Below are 20,838 nucleotides of genomic sequence, written 5' to 3' on the forward strand. Positions count from 1 at the left end.
CTCTACCATAAAGGTGATGAGGCGTTGTTTCCATCTGGCCACTCTACCATAAAGGTGCTGCAGTGATGGTTGTCCTTCTGGAAGGTTCTCCATCTCCATAGATGAACTCTGGTGCTCTCTCAGAGTGACCATCAGGTTCTTGGTCACCTTCTAAACCAAGGCCCTTCTCCCCGACTGCTCAGTTTGGCTGGGTGGCCAGCTCTAGGAAGAGACTTGGTTGTTCCAAACTTCTTCCATTTAAGAACAATCCTGTCTCGGAGCTCTACGGACAATTCCTTCGACCTCATGGCTTGGTTTTTGCTCTGATATGTACTGTCAACTGTGGGACCTTTATATAGACATGTGTGTGCCTTTCCAGATCATGTCCAATCAAATGAATTTACCACAGGTGGACTCCAATCAAGTTGTTGAATCATCTCAAGGATGATCAATGGAAACAGGACGCACCTGAACTCAATTTAGAGTCTCATAGCAAAGGGTCTGAATACTTATGTAAATAAGGTATTTCTGTTTTTAATTTTTAATAAATAAGAAAGTAATTCTAAACTTGGTTTTTGCTTTGTCATTATGGAGTATTGAGTGTAGATTGCTGAGGATTATTTTAGAACAAGGCAAGCATATCAAAATGTGGAAAAAGTCAATGGGTCTGAATTTTTCCCCCGAAGGCAATGTGTGTGTGTGTGTACATGCTGAAGGTTGAGTGTTAATTCTATGGTAACATGATTAGCAGGGAGCTTTGGGTAGAGATAGGAGAGACCTAAGGAGGGGAGGTAGCTGGACAGAGACCTGGGCATTGTGATATAGTATTACAGACACCAATGCAGGGTCGTGTTGTGATTCCACGTAGGCGTCTGCATGCTGTAGACATCTGGTGTATGAGGCCTGTTGATGACTGATAAAGTTGATGACCTTGGGAGACACCATGCATAGAAGACCTCAGGGGGCTAGATGATCACAGGAATCACTTTCTTCCCGAGCACTGCATGTGGCATCGCTCATTTGCATGTTTCTCTTTCCCTCCCCTATTGTGATAAGTGACATGGGGTTTTCATGGTAATCAGAACATATTGCAGAAACCCTTCCTCACTTTGATCAGCCAATTAATAACTGTTAAGATTAACAGTTTGTCAACCTCAGAAGCCATTATCAATCTTCTCAGTCTTCTGTGATGATATGGGATTCATTAGTTGGATTTGTGAAAGCACACCTCCCAATTTAAATAATGTACAATTTATTTCTGACTTGTTCCCTTGCAACGCTCCTCCTCTTACACCATTTTAATCTAGAAACGACATTCAAACTTTAAAATGTGCTTACCGTTCTGGAATAGTCTGCTATTATACAACTTTTTGAAATAATATATATTTTTTTACTTTTAAACTCTTTGTCCTATAAACATCTCATCGACTTTTAATGTTCCCATTGTTTAAAAACTCCCATGACTTCCAACATTAACATTCTAATGCTCCCATTGTTTAAAAACTCCCATGACTTCCAACATTAACATTCTAATGATCCCATTGTTTAAAAACTCCCATGACTTCCAACATTAACATTCTAATGATCCCATTGTTTAAAAACTCCCATGACTTCCAACATTAACATTCTAATGATCCCATTGTTTAAAAACTCCCATGACTTCCAACATTAACATTCTAATGATCCCATTGTTTAAAATCGCACATGACTTCCAATATTAACATTCTAATGCTCCCATTGTTTAAAACTCCTATGACTTCCAACAGTAACATTCTAATGATCCCATTGTTTAAAATCGCACATGACTTCCAATATTAACATTCTAATGCTCCCATTGTTTAAAAACTCCCATGACTTCCAACATCAACATTCTAATGCTCCCATTGTGTAAAAACACCCATGACTTCCAACATTCTAGTTTTTGGGAAACAATGTAACATCAACTACATTTTATCTCAACTTTGAAAAGCAACTGATGTTTTGACCACCTTCCCAACAACTTAAATAAAAACGTAGTGTCTGATATCTTGGTCTACTTCTGCTGTTCCAATCTGAAATCACAATGTAAAATATGTGGAAAAAGTCACTACCTCACAGGAGAGTTATTTGAATGTAAACATTTAAAAAAACATCTAAATGTGTTTTTTGGCAGAAATGCATTCTGGGTCATGTGAACTGTCATTTGCCTTAATAACAAACTTGTATGCCATCTGTAAATACAATACAATTGTTACATTAACAGCCATGCTTGTTTAGTCACAGAAAAAGACAGGGACCTTCCCCGCTAGCCATGATTGGCTGAGATAATGGGTGGGCCGGACATGCCTGAGAGATGAGTTAGGATTGGTCTGCCATGTAGCACGTTTCTGTCTATAACATGAGCTGGTCAGTATGTGTAGGTAGTCCTTTCTAACGCAGCTTTTTGAAAGATATCACGTTAGTAGAACTGCATCAGTGTTGCTCTCCACTTTCTGGAGGACCGAGTTTTGAAAATCAGTGGAATTAGAGTATGATAGCTAAAAAAATGCAGATGGAGGCTGTTGTATAAAACACCTGTCTCCGGATTACATCTTATAAACTAAGGGTTACCGTGGCATCTGTGACAGAGGGAGAAGTGTCTATCCATGTATACACGGGAAATAGTCGAGCTAGCTACATTTTCACATATTACACCTTTCTAATCAAATCAAATGTATTTATATAGCCCTTCGTACAGCTTTCGCCTTTTTAATGTTGTCAAAGTCATTTTCATGTCAAGTTAAAGCGTACTGCTAGCTAGCTAGCTAACATTACGTGTATGATCTGTGTAGTAATATTGTTCGTATCTCAGAGCCATTTGCATTGCTAGTTATTAGCCTAATGTTAGCTAGCTAGCTAACATTACGTGTATGATCTGTGTAGTAATATTGTTCGTATCTCAGAGCCATTTGCATTGCTAGTTATTAGCTTCATGTTAGCTAGTTATTAGCCTAATGTTAGCTAGCTAGCTAACATTAAACCTGGTTGGTTAGCTACCTGCAGATTCATGCACGGTAGTGAAGTTATGAGTTGGGATGATGGTTAATTGTTTACCTAGCTAGCTAGCTACATATCTAATTAAAAGACTACACTATGCAAGTAACCATTTCAATAGAATTTTCATGATGTCACTTTGACAACTGTCGATAGATGTAGCTGGTAAATTTGCTCTGGCTATCTCTGTGCCAGAGCGCAGAATAACTGACAAGTTTACGAATGCGCAACACCCGTTTGAATATGGCTGGTGTCAATAAACGTTTGCAAAAAAGCATAATTAAATTGTTTCCAGCAGCACAGTTACAGTCACCAACGCTCTGGATAATGTGCAAACAGCCTAACCAGCTCTACTAGGGGGAGTAACATGGTCAGAGTGAGTTGTTTTCTCATTATGTGTAGTAGTCTTTAATGATTTACTAGACTAGGTAAACAGTTGTAGTAGTATTTAATGATGTAATGATTTACTGGACTTGGTAAATAGTGGTAGTAGTATTTAATGATTTACTAGACTAGGTAAACCGTTGTAGTAGTAGTTAATGATTTACTGGACTTGGTAAACAGTGGTAGTAGTCTTTAATGATGTAATGATTTACTGGACTTGGTAAATAGTGGTAGTAGTATTTAATGATTTACTAGACTAGGTAAACCGTTGTAGTAGTATTTAATGATTTACTGGACTTGGTAAACAGTGGTAGTAGTCTTTAATGATTTACTAGACTTGGTAAACAGTGGTAGTAGTATTTAATGATGTAATGATTTACTGGACTTGGTAAATAGTGGTAGTAGTATTTAATGATTTACTGGACTTGGTAAACAGTGGTAGTAGTATTTAATGATGTAATGATTTACTGGACTTGGTAAATAGTGGTAGTAGTATTTAATGATTTACTAGACTAGGTAAACCGTTGTAGTAGTAGTTAATGATTTACTGGACTTGGTAAACAGTGGTAGTAGTCTTTAATGATTTACTAGACTAGGTAAACAGTGGTAGTAGTCTTTAATGATTTACTGGACTTGGTAAACAGTGGTAGTAGTCTTTAATGATTTACTGGACTAGGTAAACAGTTGTAGTAGTAGTTAATGATTTACTGGACTAGGTAAACAGTTGTAGTAGTATCCAAAAAGCGAAGGGAGTTGCCGAGACGTGGAAAAGGAGTTCTGCAACAAACAAGTTGATGAGAACTAAATCAATTACCCATCCATATCAGAAGCTGTGTAAAATAAACACGACTCTAAATTGGTAATGAAGGATTGTGACCTTGGCTTATCTGTGAGCCTCAGAGCAGTACGGCAGGCATCTATCCGTGCTAGCAGCTAGCATAATCCAGATTGTTATCAGAGAACGCTCTCTGAACCCAATTAGCAAGAAATACGATGCACTGATAACTCCATGGCATTAGCATTCATGCTAGTTTGTGTGTGTTTGTTTGTGTGTGTTTGTGTGTGTTTCGGTGTGTTTGTGTGTGTGTGTGTGTGTGTGTGTGTGCGGATCACCCAATAACAACTTTGTGCTGAAGTTGAGGGCTGTTGAACCGTAGACAGTTTGTAGAAGAGGTGTCCTATGCAAGGTAACATCCTCTCTGGGTTCTCTGCAGTATCCCGTATCTCAGGGTAATGTGTACTCGTTTCCCCATCAATCTGTAGTAATGAGGTGAATACTGTCTCAATTTGATGGATCATATTTATCACAGCGATGTCTATTAGTGTATCAATGTACCTCATCAACACACATTCATAGGAAGTGGAGGTATTTTCTGTACTTCGGTTAAAAGTTGAAGATAAAAATGCATCGTGGATAATTAGGTTTTTCACTGCTTGCAGAAGCCAACTTTATATTTAAATTACCCTAACCCTTATCTTAACCCTAAACTTAACCCTAACCCTTATATTAACCCTAAACTTAACCCCAACCCTTATCCTAACACTAACCTTATCCCATATCCGAACCCTAAACTTAACCCTTATCTTAACCCTAAACTTAACCCTTATATTAACCCTTATCTTAACCATAACCCTTATCTTAACCCTAAACTTAACCCCAACCCTTATCCTAACCCCAACCTTAATTCGTTATTCTAACCCTAACTTAACCTTTACCCTAACCCTTACCTTAACCCTAAACTTAACCCTAACCCTTACCCTAACCCTTATTCTAACCCTAAACTTAACCCTTACCATAACCCTTATCTAACCCCGCCTGACTCGCAACCTTCCGGTTACTAGTCCAACGCTCTAACCACTAGGCTACGTTGGACTAGTAACCGGAAGGTTGCGAGTTCAAACCCCCGAGCTGACAAGGTACAAATCTGTCGTTCTGCCCCTGAACAGGCAGTTAACCCACTGTTCCCCAGTAGGCCGTCATTGAAAATTAGAATTTGTTCTTAACTGACTTGCCTGGTTAAATAAAGGTCAAATTAAAACATTTAAATTAACCCTAAACGTAACCCTTATCTTAACCCTTATCTTAACCCTTACCATAACCCTTATCTTAACCCTTACCATAACCCTTATCATAACCCTTATCTTAACCCTAAACTTAACCCTTATCATAACCCTTATCTTAACCCTTACCATAACCCTAAACGTAACCCTTATCCTAACCCTAAACGTAACCCTTATCCTAACCATTATCTTAACCCTTACCATAACCCTTATCATAACCCTTATCTTAACCCTAAACTTAACCCTTATCATAACCCTTATCTTAACCCTTACCATAACCCTAAACGTAACCCTTATCCTAACCCTAAACGTAACCCTTATCCTAACCCTTATCTTAACCCTTATCTTAACCCTTACCATAACCCTTATCTTAACCCTAAACGTAACCCTTATCCTAACCCTAACCTTAATCCGTGATCCTAACCTTAACCCTTATCCGTACCCTAAACTTAACCCTTATTCTAACCCTAAACTTAACCTTTACCCTAACCCTTATTCTAACCCTAAACTTAACATTTACCCTAACCCTTATTCTAACCCTAAACTTAACCTTTACCCTAACCCTAACCGTAACCTTATCAAGTGTTTGCTTATCAACAGATAGTGATGACAGGGAGCTGTCCATATAGTGTGATGTATAATGACTACAGGAAGTCAACATATAATGACTACAGGAAGTCAACATAGAATGACTACAGGAAGTCAACATATAATGACTACAGGAAGTCAACATAGAATGACTACAGGAAGTCAACATAGAATGACTACAGGAAGTCAACATAGAATGACTACAGGAAGTCAACATAGAATGACTACAGGAAGTCAACAGAAGGACTACAGGAAGTCAACAGAATGACTACAGGAAGTCAACATAGAATGACTACAGGAAGTCAACATAGAATGACTACAGGAAGTCAACATAGAATGACTACAGGAAGTCAACAGAATGACTACAGGAAGTCAACATAGAATGACTACAGGAAGTCAACAGAATGACTACAGGAAGTCAACATAGAATGACTACAGGAAGTCAACATAGAATGACTACAGGAAGTCAACATATATTATGATTAGACTGCCTTCTGTTTCCTGAACATCTAAGACATGTTGATGGAGAAAACGGCCTCTGAAGTTGACAAACACTACTTTCCTGTTGTTATGTTTAGAGAGCCCTAAATCTACCAGTCATTAACTTGTGTAGTCGTGTTTTGTTGCTCCAGTGTTGTAAAGCAGTGGTCTCTCTGTTATGTTTAGAGAGCTCTGTTAAATCTACCAGTCATTAACTTGTGTAGTCGTGTTTTGTTGCAGTGGACTCTCTCTGCTGTTTGATTATCTTAGTTACAGTGTTCCTCTGTAATTATTGAGACAGCATGTTCTCTTCTTATGTCTGTCTCTATACTCCAAACAGTTTGGATTTGTATATCCAACCATGATTATGAGTGTCAGACTGTCAGCTTTAATTTGATGGTGTTTTCATCCAGACAGTCTCTCTGCATTAGGTCTATAATAATGACTGAATACAACACTGTAGACTACAGAGAGAGACAGTCTCTCTGCAGTAGGTCTATAATAATGACTGTATACAACACTGTAGACTACAGAGAGAGACAGTTTGATGGTGTTTTCATCCATACCTGGTGAAGCGTTTTAAATTACAGCACTTTCTGTGCGTCGTCTCCCCCAAAGTATTGTGGGAAAAAAATCACTTCTGTAATTATTTAAGGAGTAAAAAGCTAAGTATTTGGTCCCATATTTATAGCACGCAATGACTATATCAAGCTTTTGACTGTACAAATATGTTGGTTGCATTTGCTGTTTGCTTTGGGTGTGTTTCAGATTATTTAGTGCCTATTAGATATTAATGGTAAAAAATGTATTGTGTCATTTTGTACTCAGTTTTATTGTAAATCGGAATAGAACATGTTTTTAAACACTTCTACATGAGTGTGGATGCTACCGTGGTTACGGATAATCCTGATTGAATCGTGAATGATGATGAGAGAGAAAGTTACAGATGCACAAATGTCATACCCCTAAAACATGCTAACCTCTCACCATTACAATAACAGGGGAGGTTAGCATGTTATAGCATACCCCCAAGACATGCTAACCTCTCACCATTACAATAACACAGGAGGTTAGCATTTTTTGTCATACCCCCAAGACATGCTAACCTCTCACCATTACAATAACACAGGAGGTTAGCATTTTTTGTCATACCCCCAAGACATGCTAACCTCTCACCATTACAATAACACAGGAGGTTAGCATTTTTTGTCATACCCCCAAGACATGCTAACCTCTCGCCATTACAATAACAGGGGAGGTTAGCATTATATATCATACCCCCAAGACATGCTAACCTCTCACCATTACAATAACAGGGGATGTTAGCATTTTATATCATAGCCCTAAAACATGCTAACCTCTCTCCATTACAATAACAGGGGATGTTAGCATTTTTGGAGGGTACGATATTTGTGCGTCTAACTTTTGGAGTATAGAACCAATATCATTTAAAAAAAATCCCTTTCCCAATAATTACAGAGGGCATTATATATCATAATGGAGCTAGCAAGGCCAGCACAGGTGTAGGAAGCCAGCAGAGCGTCAGAGCTGCTTCACCTTGACAGGTGTAGGAAGCCAGCAGAGCGTCAGAGCTGCTTCACCTTGACAGGTGTAGGAAGCCAGCAGAGCGTCAGAGCTGCTTCACCTTGACAGGTGTAGGAAACCAGCAGAGCGTCAGAGCTGCTTCACCTTGACAGGTGTAGGAAGCCAGCAGAGCGTCAGAGCTGCTTCACCTTGACAGGTGTAGGAAGCCAGCAGAGTTGCTTCACCTTGACAGGTATAGGAAGCCAGCAGAGTTGCTTCACCTTGACAGGTATAGGAAGCCAGCAGAGTTGCTTCACCTTGACAGGTGTAGGAAGCCAGCAGAGTTGCTTCACCTTGACAGGTATAGGAAGGAAGCCAGCAGAGTTGCTTCACCTTGACAGGTGTAGGGAGCCAGCAGAGCTTGTTTGTGTGTGTGTGTGTGTGTGTGTGTGTGTGTGTGTGTGTGTGTGTGTGTGTGTGTGTGTGTGTGTGTGTGTGCGCGTGCGTGCGCTCTTGTATTGTATTCTCGTTAGTCATTCCAAGACAATATAAGCAGGTCTTCTCCTGGAAATGATAGGATAAATTACTGCATAAGGAGACGGTTACTGTGATTGAGGGGACTTTTCTGGATAAACAATGGTTACAGGGCTTTATTACATTTCTCCATATGACTCCATTATCTTTACATTATCACACTTATAGACCTACTGCAGAGAGACTGTCTCTCTCTGTAGTCTACAGTGTTGTATTCAGTCATTATTATAGACCTACTGCAGAGAGACTGTCTCTCTGTACATCATCTGATACATGTCTGGACTCCATATGACTCCATTATCTTTACATTATCACACTTATAGACCTACTGCAGAGAGACTGTCTCTCTGTACATCATCTGATACATGGCTGGACTCCATATGACTCCATTATCTTTACATTATCACACTTATAGACCTACTGCAGAGAGACTGTCTCTCTCTGTAGTCTACAGTGTTGTATTCAGTCATTATTATAGACCTACTGCAGAGAGACTGTCTCTCTGTACATCATCTGATACATGTCTGGACTCCATATGACTCCATTATCTTTACATTATCACACTTATAGACCTACTGCAGAGAGACTGTCTCTCTGTACATCATCTGATACATGGCTGGACTCCATATGACTCCATTATCTTTACATTATCACACTTATAGACCTACTGCAGAGAGACTGTCTCTCTCTGTAGTCTACAGTGTTGTATTCAGTCATTATTATAGACCTACTGCAGAGAGACTGTCTCTCTCTGTAGTCTAGTGTTGTATTCAGTCATTATTATAGACCTACTGCAGAGAGACTGTCTCTCTCTGTAGTCTACAGTGTTGTATTCAGTCATTATTATAGACCTACTGCAGAGAGACTGTCTCTCTCTGTAGTCTAGTGTTGTATTCAGTCATTATTATAGACCTACTGCAGAGAGACTGTCTCTCTCTGTAGTCTAGTGTTGTATTCAGTCATTATTATAGACCTACTGCAGAGAGACTGTCTCTCTCTGTAGTCTATTGTTGTATTCAGTCATTATTATAGACCTACTGCAGAGAGACCGTCTCTCTCTGTAGTCTAGTGTTGTATTCAGTCATTATTATAGACCTACTGCAGAGAGATTGTCTCTCTCTGTAGTCTATTGTTGTATTCAGTCATTATTATAGACCTACTGCAGAGAGACTGTCTCTCTCTGTACTCTACAGTGTTGTATTCAGTCATTATTATAGACCTACTGCAGAGACTGTCTCTCTCTGTAGTCTAGTGTTGTGTTCAGTCATTATTATAGACCTACTGCAGAGAGACTGTCTCTCTCTTATTGAATATTGAGCAACAACCATCACAACATTAACATCAGGTTCATGATGACATCACTATCAGCCGATCATTAACATCAGGGTCATGATGACATCACTATCAGCTCATCATTAACATCAGGTTCATGATGACATCACTATCAGCTGATCATTAACATCAGGGTCATGATGACATCACTATCAGCTGATCATTAACATCAGGGTCATGATGACATCACTATCAGCTGATCATTAACATCAGGGTCATGATGACATCACTATCAGCTCATCATTAACATGTGGTTCATGATGACATCACTATCAACTGATCATTAACATGAGGTTCATGATGACATCACTATCAGCTGATCATTAACATCAGGGTCATGATGACATCACAACATTAACATCAGGGTCATGATGACATCACAACATTAACATCAGGGTCATGATGACATCACAACATTAACATCAGGGTCATGATGACATCACAACATGAACATCAGGGTCATGATGACATCACAACATGAACATCAGGGTCATGATGACATCACAACATTTACAGCTCTTTTAAAAACTAAAAAAAACCATTTTTGCCTTATTGTTTCCATTACTATGACGTTGATGTTTTCCCTGCACTGTTGAGAGGAGAGCTCACAAGTCAGCATGTTTATACCCGTTTTATACCCGGCTACAATGGCATGAATACGTGGGAGCGCTCCTCTCAACAGTGCAGTCAACATATCAATAGAATAAAGTGTGATTTGATTTGGACATGCTCACTAAGTGTAAACTGCACAGTTTAGTTGACCTGTCCGGTCCAGGGGACTGCTGTGGGCATCCATCCAGGTAGACATCCAATATAAAGCAGTAATATTTCTCAGTGGACAGGTGCAATGGATGAAAACATACTTTACTATTTACCCCGGCCGGCGCCGAGCACATCATCTATATTGGCATGTTCACAGCTGCAGAAAATTGAGTGAGGTGTGGAGTCGGGAAGAGGAGAGAGGGAGACCCTTTAGCTGGGCTTTAGTAATGTGCTCACGGGCTGCTGGATGAGTGCTAGAGGGGGGGAGGGGGGGTCTCCACCACCACCACCACCACTGAGAGTAAAGATAGAGACTTGGGGGGGGTCCAGGGTCTCCACCACCGAGGGTAAAGATGGAGACATGGGGGGGGGGGGGGGGGGGTTCAGGAGTCTCCACCACCGAGGGTAAAGATAGAAACATGGGGGGGGTTCATCCACCGAGGTTAAAGATAGAGACATGAACATCTGAAGGGTTTCTGGAGGGGCTCTGAAAAACTTCACCTTTGTGCTTAATGACTAAGTGGACACCTGATATGTAGTACGCTCAGGTTAGCCCTGTAGTACGTTTCAGGTTAGCCCTGGATAACATTCAGGTTAGCCCTGGATAACATTCAGGTTAGCCCTGGATAATGTTCAGGTTAGCCCTGGATAACATTCAGGTTAGCCCTGGATAACATTCAGGTTAGCCCTGGATAACATTCAGGTTAGCCCTGGATAACATTCAGGTTAGCCCTGGATAACATTCAGGTTAGCCCTGGATAACATTCAGGTTAGCCCTGGATAACATTCAGGTTAGGCCTGGATAACATTCAGGCCAGCCCTGAATAACATTAAAGTTAGCCCTGGATAACATTCAGGTTAGCCCTGGATAACATTCAGGTTAGCCCTGGATAACATTCAGGTTAGCCCTGGATAACATTCAGGTTAGCCCTGGATAACATTCAGGTTAGCCCTGGATAACATTCAGGTTAGCCCTGGATAACATTCAGGCCAGCCCTGGATAACATTCAGGTTAGCCCTGGATAACATTCAGGTTAGCCCTGGATAACATTCAGGTCAGCCCTGGATAACATTCAGGTCAGCCCTGGATAACATTCAGGTTAGCCCTGGATAACATTCAGGTTAGCCCTGGATAACATTCAGGTTAGCCCTGGATAACATTCAGGTTAGCCCTGGATAACATTCAGGTTAGGCCTGGATAACATTCAGGCCAGCCCTGAATAACATTCAGGTTAGCCCTGGATAACATTCAGGTTAGCCCTGGATAACATTCAGGTTAGGCCTGGATAACATTCAGGGTCAGACCTGGATAACATTCAGGTTAGCCCTGGATAACATTCAGGTTAGCCCTGGATAACATTCAGGTTAGCCCTGGATAACATTCAGGTTAGCCCTGGATAACATTCAGGCCAGCCCTGGATAACATTCAGGTTAGCCCTGGATAACATTCAGGTCAGCCCTGGATAACATTCAGGTCAGCCCTGGATAACATTCAGGTTAGCCCTGGATAACATTCAGGTTAGCCCTGGATAACATTCAGGTTAGGCCTGGATAACATTCAGGCCAGCCCTGAATAACATTCAGGTTAGCCCTGGATAACATTCAGGTTAGCCCTGGATAACATTCAGGTTAGGCCTGGATAACATTCAGGTCAGCCCTGGATAACATTCAGGTTAGGCCTGGATAACATTCAGGTTAGCCCTGGATAACATTCAGGTCAGCCCTGGATAACATTCAGGTTAGCCCTGGATAACATTCAGGTTAGCCCTGGATAACATTCAGGTTAGCCCTGGATAACATTCAGGTCAGCCCTGGATAACATTCAGGTTAGCCCTGGATAACATTCAGGTTAGCCCTGGATAACATTCAGGTTAGCCCTGGATAACATTCAGGTTAGCCCTGGATAACATTCAGGTTAGCCCTGGATAACATTCAGGTTAGCCCTGGATAACATTCAGGTTAGCTGAATATAAACTGTTTGCCTTGTCATTATGGAGTATTCTGTGTAGATTGAGGAGTAACATGTTTTATTTAATCCATTTTAGAATAAGGCTGTAAAGTTACGGAATGTGGAAAAGGTCAAGGGGTCTGAATACTTTCTGAATGCTCTGTATATCCTCCAAACACCAGCTTCTCAGGCATTATCACTTGTGAGTGAGTGAGGTGTGTGTGTGTGTGTATACTATCGCTAACCTAGCTTCTCCCAGGTTAGATCCCTGGGGTTCTCACCCTGACGGGCTGGGAGATGGAAACTGAGCTAACATAGCTTCTCCCAGGTTAGATCCCCGGGTCTCTCACCCTGAGGGGCTGGGAGATGGAGACTGAGCTAACCTAGCTTCTCCCAGGCAGGGTTGAACTGAGGTCTAGATTACACTGTACATTTGAGGACACCCTCAGCCGCATGTGAATGTGAACACTAGGATCTTGGATCACTCCCTCGTTGAATTATGAAAGATTGTCCGACTATGGCAAACGTTACTGAGAACATCACTGCTGGATGTAGAGTAAGACTCACTGCTGGATGTAGAGTAAGACTCACCGCTGGATGTAGAGTAAGACTCACTGCTGGATGTAGAGTAAGACTCACTGCTGGATGTAGAGTAAGACTCACTGCTGGATGTAGAGTAAGACTCACTGCTGGATGTAGAGTAAGACTCGCTGCTGGATGTAGAGTAAGACTCACCGCTGGATGTAGAGTAAGACTCACTGCTGGATGTAGAGTAAGACTGACTGCTGGATGTAGAGTAAGACTCACTGCTGGATGTAGAGTAAGACTCACTGCTGGATGTAGAGTAAGACTCACTGCTGGATGTAGAGTAAGACTGACTGCTGGATGTAGAGTAAGACTCACTGCTGGATGTAGAGTAAGACTCACTGCTGGATGTAGAGTAAGACTCACTGCTGGATGTAGAGTAAGACTCACTGCTGGATGTAGAGTAAGACTCACTGCTGGATGTAGAGTAAGACTCACTGCTGGATGTAGAGTAAGACTCACTGCTTGATGTAGAGTAAGACTCACTGCTGGATGTAGAGTAAGACTCACTGCTGGATGTAGAGTAAGACTCACTGCTGGATGTAGAGTAAGACTCACTGCTGGATGTAGAGTAAGACTCACCGCTGGATGTAGAGTAAGACTCACCGCTGGATGTAGAGTAAGACTCACTGCTGGATGTAGAGTAAGACTCACTGCTGGATGTAGAGTAAGACTCACTGCTGGATGTAGAGTAAGACTCACTGCTGGATGTAGAGTAAGACTGATTGTACAGAATCGTGGTGGTGAATCTAAGACGAGCCTCAAAGTTATTATCCAACCTTTTTTCAGCTTTTATTTCTGATTAGATTCTCCTTGGCTACTGTTACTACATGTATTCTTCCTTGAAAAGTTGTGGCGTACTGCGGTACAGTTATTTCATGGTGTGCCGCAGAATTCTATGACGTAGTGATTTAAGTGTCAGCCATTGTTACCTGAATGATGCAATTTACCACAATCTGCCACCGTCTACCACAAAAACCATCACGGCATAAAGCTCAAAAGGTTTAAAGGGAGAACCAGTGTAGGATCATCTTTTAGTTGGGTTGGGCGGGTCCAAATTTGTACACACAAAAAAAGAAAACGAGTGACACTGCCGGCGGCCATTGGCACTGTTCAGATGTCTCTGTTATAATCAATGAGCGTTTGGCTGATCAGTGGGCAACGCTGATTTTTGTTTTGTTAATAGGCTGAGCTGAGCTAGCGCAAATTCACATTGAAGGTCAAACCCGAGGCATCATCAAAGAGATGTGAAAATGTGTTTATTCTGTGTTCTCTAGTCTACTTCCTGGATGTGCTTTTGTATCCCAGCATGTGAGTGAACACAGTCTCTCTCTCTCAATCACTTCCTCACAGTTTGATCCAGACTGGCGTTCTCTGACAACACACACACAGTATTCTCTGTGGTTATCTACCCCCCCCCCCCCCCCCACTGGCTTGACCTCTGTGAGCCGGGTCTCCTGCGAGCCCTGATGACAGTTCATTCCCATTATCTGTCTGTCTCACAGCGGATCAACAGGTCATGCCGCTAGAGATTTGTGTTTCACGCTGAAGGAGAAAAACAGAAAAACAACCCATTACCTGAGATTAAAGGGATATCACCTGACATCACTTAATTCATCTGTGACATTTGGACTCTCTCAGTCTTTTGTGTGCTGGTGATTTTGTAATTCACAGGGTCAAATTGAAATATGAATCCCTTCACATCCAACACGCTAATCCTTTCCATTGAACCTGTTAAAACAGACAACATTCTACAAAATGGAGTTTGGTGGGAGATCAAACACACCCAAACCATACTGTAGCAGGTAGTAGCCTATCATACTGTAGCAGGTAGTAGCCTATCATACTGTAGCAGGTAGTAGCCTATCATACTGTAGCAGGTAGTAGCCTATCATACTGTAGCAGGTAGTATCCTATCATACTGTAGCAGGTAGTAGCCTATCATACTGTAGCAGGTAGTAGCCTATCATACTGTAGCAGGTAGTATCCTATCATACTGTAGCAGGTAGTAGCCTATCATACTGTAGCAGGTAGTAGCCTATCATACTGTAGCAGCTAGTAGCCTATCATACTGTAGCAGGTAGTAGCCTATCATACTGTAGCAGGTAGTAGCCTATCATACTGTAGCAGCTAGTAGCCTATCATGCTGTAGCAGGTAGTAGCCTATCATACTGTAGCAGGTAGTAGCCTATAGGCTGAACACATATCCTACTGTAGTAGGTAGTAGCCTATCATACTGTAGTAGGTAGTAGCCTATCATACTGTAGCAGGTAGTAGCCTATCATACTGTAGTAGGTAGTAGCCTATCATACTGTAGCAGGTAGTAGCCTATAGGCTGAACACATATCATACTGTAGCAGGTAGTAGCATATCATACTGTAGCAGGTAGTAGCCTATAGGCTGAACACATATCATACTGTAGCAGGTAGTAGCCTATCATACTGTAGCAGCTAGTAGCCTATCATACTGTAGCAGGTAGTAGCCTATAGGCTGAACACATATCATACTGTAGCAGGTAGTAGCCTATCATACTGTAGCAGGTAGTAGCCTATCATACTGTAGCAGGTAGTAGCCTATCATACTGTAGCAGGTAGTAGCCTATCATACTGTAGCAGGTAGTAGCCTAACATACTGTAGCAGGTAGTAGCATATCATACTATAGCAGGTAGTATCCTATCATACTGTAGCAGGTAGTAGCCTATCATACTGTAGCAGGTAGTAGCATATCATACTGTAGCAGCTAGTAGCCCATCATACTGTAGCAGGTAGTAGCCTATCATACTGTAGCAGGTAGTAGCCTATCATACTGTAGCAGCTAGTAGCCTATCATGCTGTAGCAGGTAGTAGCCTATCATACTGTAGAAGGTAGTAGCCTATAGGCTGAACACATATCCTACTGTAGTAGGTAGTAGCCTATCATACTGTAGTAGGTAGTAGCCTATCATACTGTAGCAGGTAGTAGCCTATCATACTGTAGTAGGTAGTAGCCTATCATACTGTAGCAGGTAGTAGCCTATAGGCTGAACACATATCATACTGTAGCAGGTAGTAACCTATAGGCTGAACACATATCATACTGTAGCAGGTAGTAGCCTATCATACTGTAGCAGGTAGTAGCCTATAGGCTGAACACATATCAAATCAAAAACTGAAAAATTGGGCGTGCAAAATTATTCAGCCCCTTTACTTTCAGTGCAGCAAACTCTCTCCAGAAGTTCAGTGAGGATCTCATTCCTGGTAATGTTCTCCTGCTGTCTGTTCCTGGTAATGTTCTCCTGCTGTCTGTTCCTGGTAATGTTCTCCTGCTGTCTGAGTGTTCCTGGTAATGTTCTCCTGATGTCTGAGTGTTCCTGGTAATGTTCTCCTGCTGTCTGATTGTTCCTGAGGACCATTAATCAGTTTGGATCTAAACCAGATGTCTCTCTGATTTCTTTCAGAGTGTTCCTGAGGACTATTAATCAGTTTGGATCTAAACCAGATGTCTCTCTGATTTCTTTCAGAGTGTTCCTGAGGACCATTAATCAGTTTGGATCTAAACCAGATGTCTCTCTGATTTCTTTCAGAGTGTTCCTGAGGACCATTAATCAGTTTGGATCTAAACCAGATGTCTCTCTGATTTCTTTCAGAGTGTTCCTGAGGGCCATTAATCAGTATGCAGCCGTGTTAAACAAGAAGTTCCTGGATCAGACCAACTTTGAGCTTCAGGTAAGCTCACCACTCTATAAAGCCTCAGTTTGTTAAACACAAATACTGTTACTCCATTAGTCAATCTGCCAGACCTGAAGACTGGTTTAATTATGTCAATCTAATGTCAAATCTATGTTTATGTAGAGTGTTGTTTCGCTAGTCTTGCACTGCATTAGGAGAGCTTAACGAGACTGGTTGAATAGTGAAGTCATTAAAGACGGTTCAGAACGGTGACTTGATTGCCTTCAAAAGTATTTATTGCTGACACTTTGCACAGCAATCTCCTGCATCAAAAACACTGGTTGGATGATGTTAATGAACTGTATAATGTATGCTTATTTTAGGGTTGATCCCGAACCCAAAAAATATTGGTAGACCGAAAGTCGTCTGTTCTTTCGACCGATCGATTGCTAGAATGTTTTAAACGTGTATTTTTCAATGTGTTTTAATAAAATCAGCTATATGTATTGAGCTTGTCTGATGCTTTAAGCTTACGGCTTGATTAAATAAGACAAATGCCTCAAGAGGGAGCCAGAGATCTAGATAACCAGAGTAAAACAACCTTAACCTGACCCAACTATTCTCCTCCTGTTCCTGCTGGCAATAACGCTCATTCCTTCAACGATAAACGCAAATCCGACCATCAACTCTGGTGAGACAAAACCGCAACTCGTCAGTGAAGAGCACTTTTTTGCCAGTCCTGTCTGGTCCAGCAACGGTGGGTTTGTGCCCATAGGTGACGTTGTTGCCGGTGACATCTGGTGAGGACCTGCCTTACAACAGGCCTACAAGCCCTCAGTCCATCCTCTCTCAGCCTATTGCGGACAGTCTGAGCACTGATGGAGGGATTGTGCGTTCCTGGTGTAACTCGGGCAGTTGTTGTTGCCATCCTGTACCTGTCCCGCAGGTGTGATGTTCGGATGTACCGATCCTGAGCAGGTGTTGTTACACGTGGTCTGCCACTGTGTGGACGATCAGCTGTCCGTCCTGTCTCCCTGTAGCGCTGTCTTTTGCAATTTATTGCCCTGGCCTCATCTGCAGTCCTCATGCCTCCTTGCAACATGCCTAAGGCACGTTCACACAGATGAGCAGTGACCCTAGGCATCTTTCTTTTTGTGTTTTTCGGAGTCAATAGAAAGGCCTCTTTAGTGTCCTAAGTTTTCATAACTGTGACCTTAATTGCCTACCGTCTGTAAGCTGTTAGTGTCTTAACGACCATTCCACAGGTGCATGTTCATTAATTGTTTATGGTTCATTGAACAAGCAAGGGAAACAGTGTTTAAACCCTTTACAATGAAGATCTGTGAAGTTATTTGTGTTTTTACGTATTATCTTTGAAAGACAGGGTCCTGAAAATGGGACAGTTCTTTATTGTTTTTGCTGAATTTAAAAATGTGTTTTCACTTGTCATTGTGGGGCATTGTGGGGCATTGTGGGGCATTGTGGGGTATTGTGGGGCATTGTTGGGTATTGTGGGGTATTGTTTGGGCATTGTGGGGTATTGTTGGGGCATTGTGGGGTATTGTTGGGGCATTGTGGGGTATTGTTGGGGCATTGTGGGGTATTGTTGGGGTATTGTGGGGTATTGTTGGGGTATTGTGGGTTATTGTTGGGGCATTGTGGGGTATTGTTGGGGTATTGTGGGGCATTGTGGGGTATTGTTGGGGTATTGTGGGGCATTGTGGGGTATTGTTGGGGTATTGTGGGGCATTGTGGGGTATTGTTGGGGTATTGTGGGGTATTGTTGGGGCATTGTGGGGTATTGTGGGGTATTGTGGGGCATTGTTGGGGCATTGTGGGGTATTGTGGGGCATTGTTGGGGCATTGTGGGGTATTGTTGGGGTATTGTAGGGTATTGTGGGGCATTGTGGGGTATTGTTGGGGTATTGTTGGGGCATTGTGGGGCATTGTGGGGTATTGTTGGGGTATTGTGGGGTATTGTGGGGTATGGGGTGGTATTGTTGTGGTATTGTTGTGGTATTGTGGGGTATTGTTGGGATATTGTGGGGTATTGTGGGTTATTGTGGGGTATTGTTGGGGTATTGTGGGTTATTGTGGGTTATTGTGGGGTATTGTTGGGGTATTGTGGGGTATTGTGGGGTATGGGGTGGTATTGTTGTGGTATTGTGGGGTATTGTGGGGTATTGTGGGTTATTGTGGGGTATTGTTGGGGTATTGTGGGGTATTGTGGGGTATTGTGGGGTATTGTGGGGTATTGTGGGGTATTGTTGGGGTATTGTGGGGTATTGTGGGTTATTGTGGGGTATTGTTGGGGTATTGTGTGTTATTGTGGGGTATTGTTGGGGTATTGTGGGGTATTGTTGGGGTATTGTGGGGTATTGTGGGTTATTGTGGGGTATTGTTGGGGTATTGTGGGGTATTGTGGGGTATTGTTGGGGTATTGTGGGGTATTGTGGGTTATTGTGGGGTATTGTTGGGGTATTGTGGGGTATTGTTGGGGTATTGTGGGTTATTGTGGGGTATTGTTGGGGTATTGTGGGGTATTGTGGGTTATTGTGGGGTATTGTTGGGGTATTGTGGGGTATTGTGGGTTATTGTGGGGTATTGTTGGGGTATTGTGGGGTATTGTGGGTTATTGTGGGGTATTGTGGGGTATTGTGGGGTATTGTTGGGGTATTGTTGGGGTATTGTGGGGTATTGTTGGGGTATTGTGGGGTATTGTGGGTTATTGTGGGGTATTGTGGGTTATTGTGGGGTATTGTTGGGGTATTGTGGGTTATTGTGGGGTATTGTTGGGGTATTGTTGGGGTATTGTGGGGTATTGTGGGGTATTGTTGGGGTATTGTGGGGCATTGTGGGGTATTGTTGGGGTATTGTGGGGCATTGTGGGGTATTGTTGGGGTATTGTTGGGGTATTGTTGGGGTATTGTGGGGCATTGTGGGGTATTGTTGGGGTATTGTGGGGCATTGTGGGGTATTGTGGGGGTATTGTGGGGTATTGTTGGGGCATTGTGGGGTATTGTGGGGTATTGTGGGGGCATTGTTGGGGCATTGTGGGGTATTGTGGGGCATTGTTGGGGCATTGTGGGGTAATTGTTGGGGTATTGTAGGGTATTGTGGGGCATTGTGGGGTATTGTTGGGGCATTGTGGGGTATTGTTGGGGTATTGTAGGGTATTGTGGGTTATTGTGGGGTATTGTTGGGGTATTGTGGGGTATTGTGGGGTATGGGGTGGTATTGTTGTGGTATTGTGGGGTATTGTGGGGTATTGTGGGTTATTGTGGGGTATTGTTGGGGTATTGTGGGGTATTGTGGGGTATTGTGGGGTATTGTGGGGTATTGTTGGGGTATTGTGGGGTATTGTTGGGGTATTGTGGGGCATTGTTGGGGCATTGTGGGGTATTGTTGGGGTATTGTAGGGTATTGTGGGTTATTGTGGGGTATTGTGGGGTATTGTGGGGTATTGTGGGGTATTGTTGGGGTATTGTGGGGTATTGTGGGGTATTGTTGGGGTATTGTGTGTTATTGTGGGGTATTGTTGGGGTATTGTGGGGTATTGTGGGTTATTGTGGGGTATTGTTGGGGTATTGTGGGGTATTGTGGGTTATTGTGGGGTATTGTTGGGGTATTGTGGGGTATTGTTGGGGTATTGTTGGGGTATTGTGGGGTATTGGGGGTTATTGTGGGGTATTGTTGGGGTATTGTGGGGTATTGTTGGGGTATTGTGGGGTATTGTTGGGGTATTGTGGGTTATTGTGGGGTATTGTGGGTTATTGTGGGTTATTGTGGGTTATTGTTGGGGTATTGTGGGGTATTGTGGGTTATTGTGGGGTATTGTTGGGGTATTGTGGGGTATTGTGGGGTATTGTGGGGTATTGTTGGGGTATTGTTGGGGTATTGTTGGGGTATTGTGGGGTATTGTGGGTTATTGTGGGGTATTGTTGGGGTATTGTTGGGGTATTGTGGGTTATTGTGGGGTATTGTTGGGGTATTGTTGGGGT

The 20,838-nt window shown here is 42.3% G+C and overlaps 1 protein-coding gene across 1 annotated transcript in view; it reads left to right on the plus strand.

Moving 5' to 3' along the window:
- Positions 1–20,838, plus strand: part of LOC116371807 (dedicator of cytokinesis protein 1-like) — a gene marked incomplete at its 5' end in the record, with an annotated part of 201,797 nt that overhangs the window by 29,949 nt on the left and 151,010 nt on the right. The window contains 1 exon segment of the mRNA XM_031820823.1: positions 16,816–16,894. Within this exon segment, the coding sequence (XP_031676683.1) occupies positions 16,816–16,894 (79 nt within the window).

Source organism: Oncorhynchus kisutch, unplaced genomic scaffold, assembly GCF_002021735.2.
Source record: "Oncorhynchus kisutch isolate 150728-3 unplaced genomic scaffold, Okis_V2 scaffold3693, whole genome shotgun sequence".
NCBI lineage: Eukaryota > Metazoa > Chordata > Actinopteri > Salmoniformes > Salmonidae > Oncorhynchus > Oncorhynchus kisutch.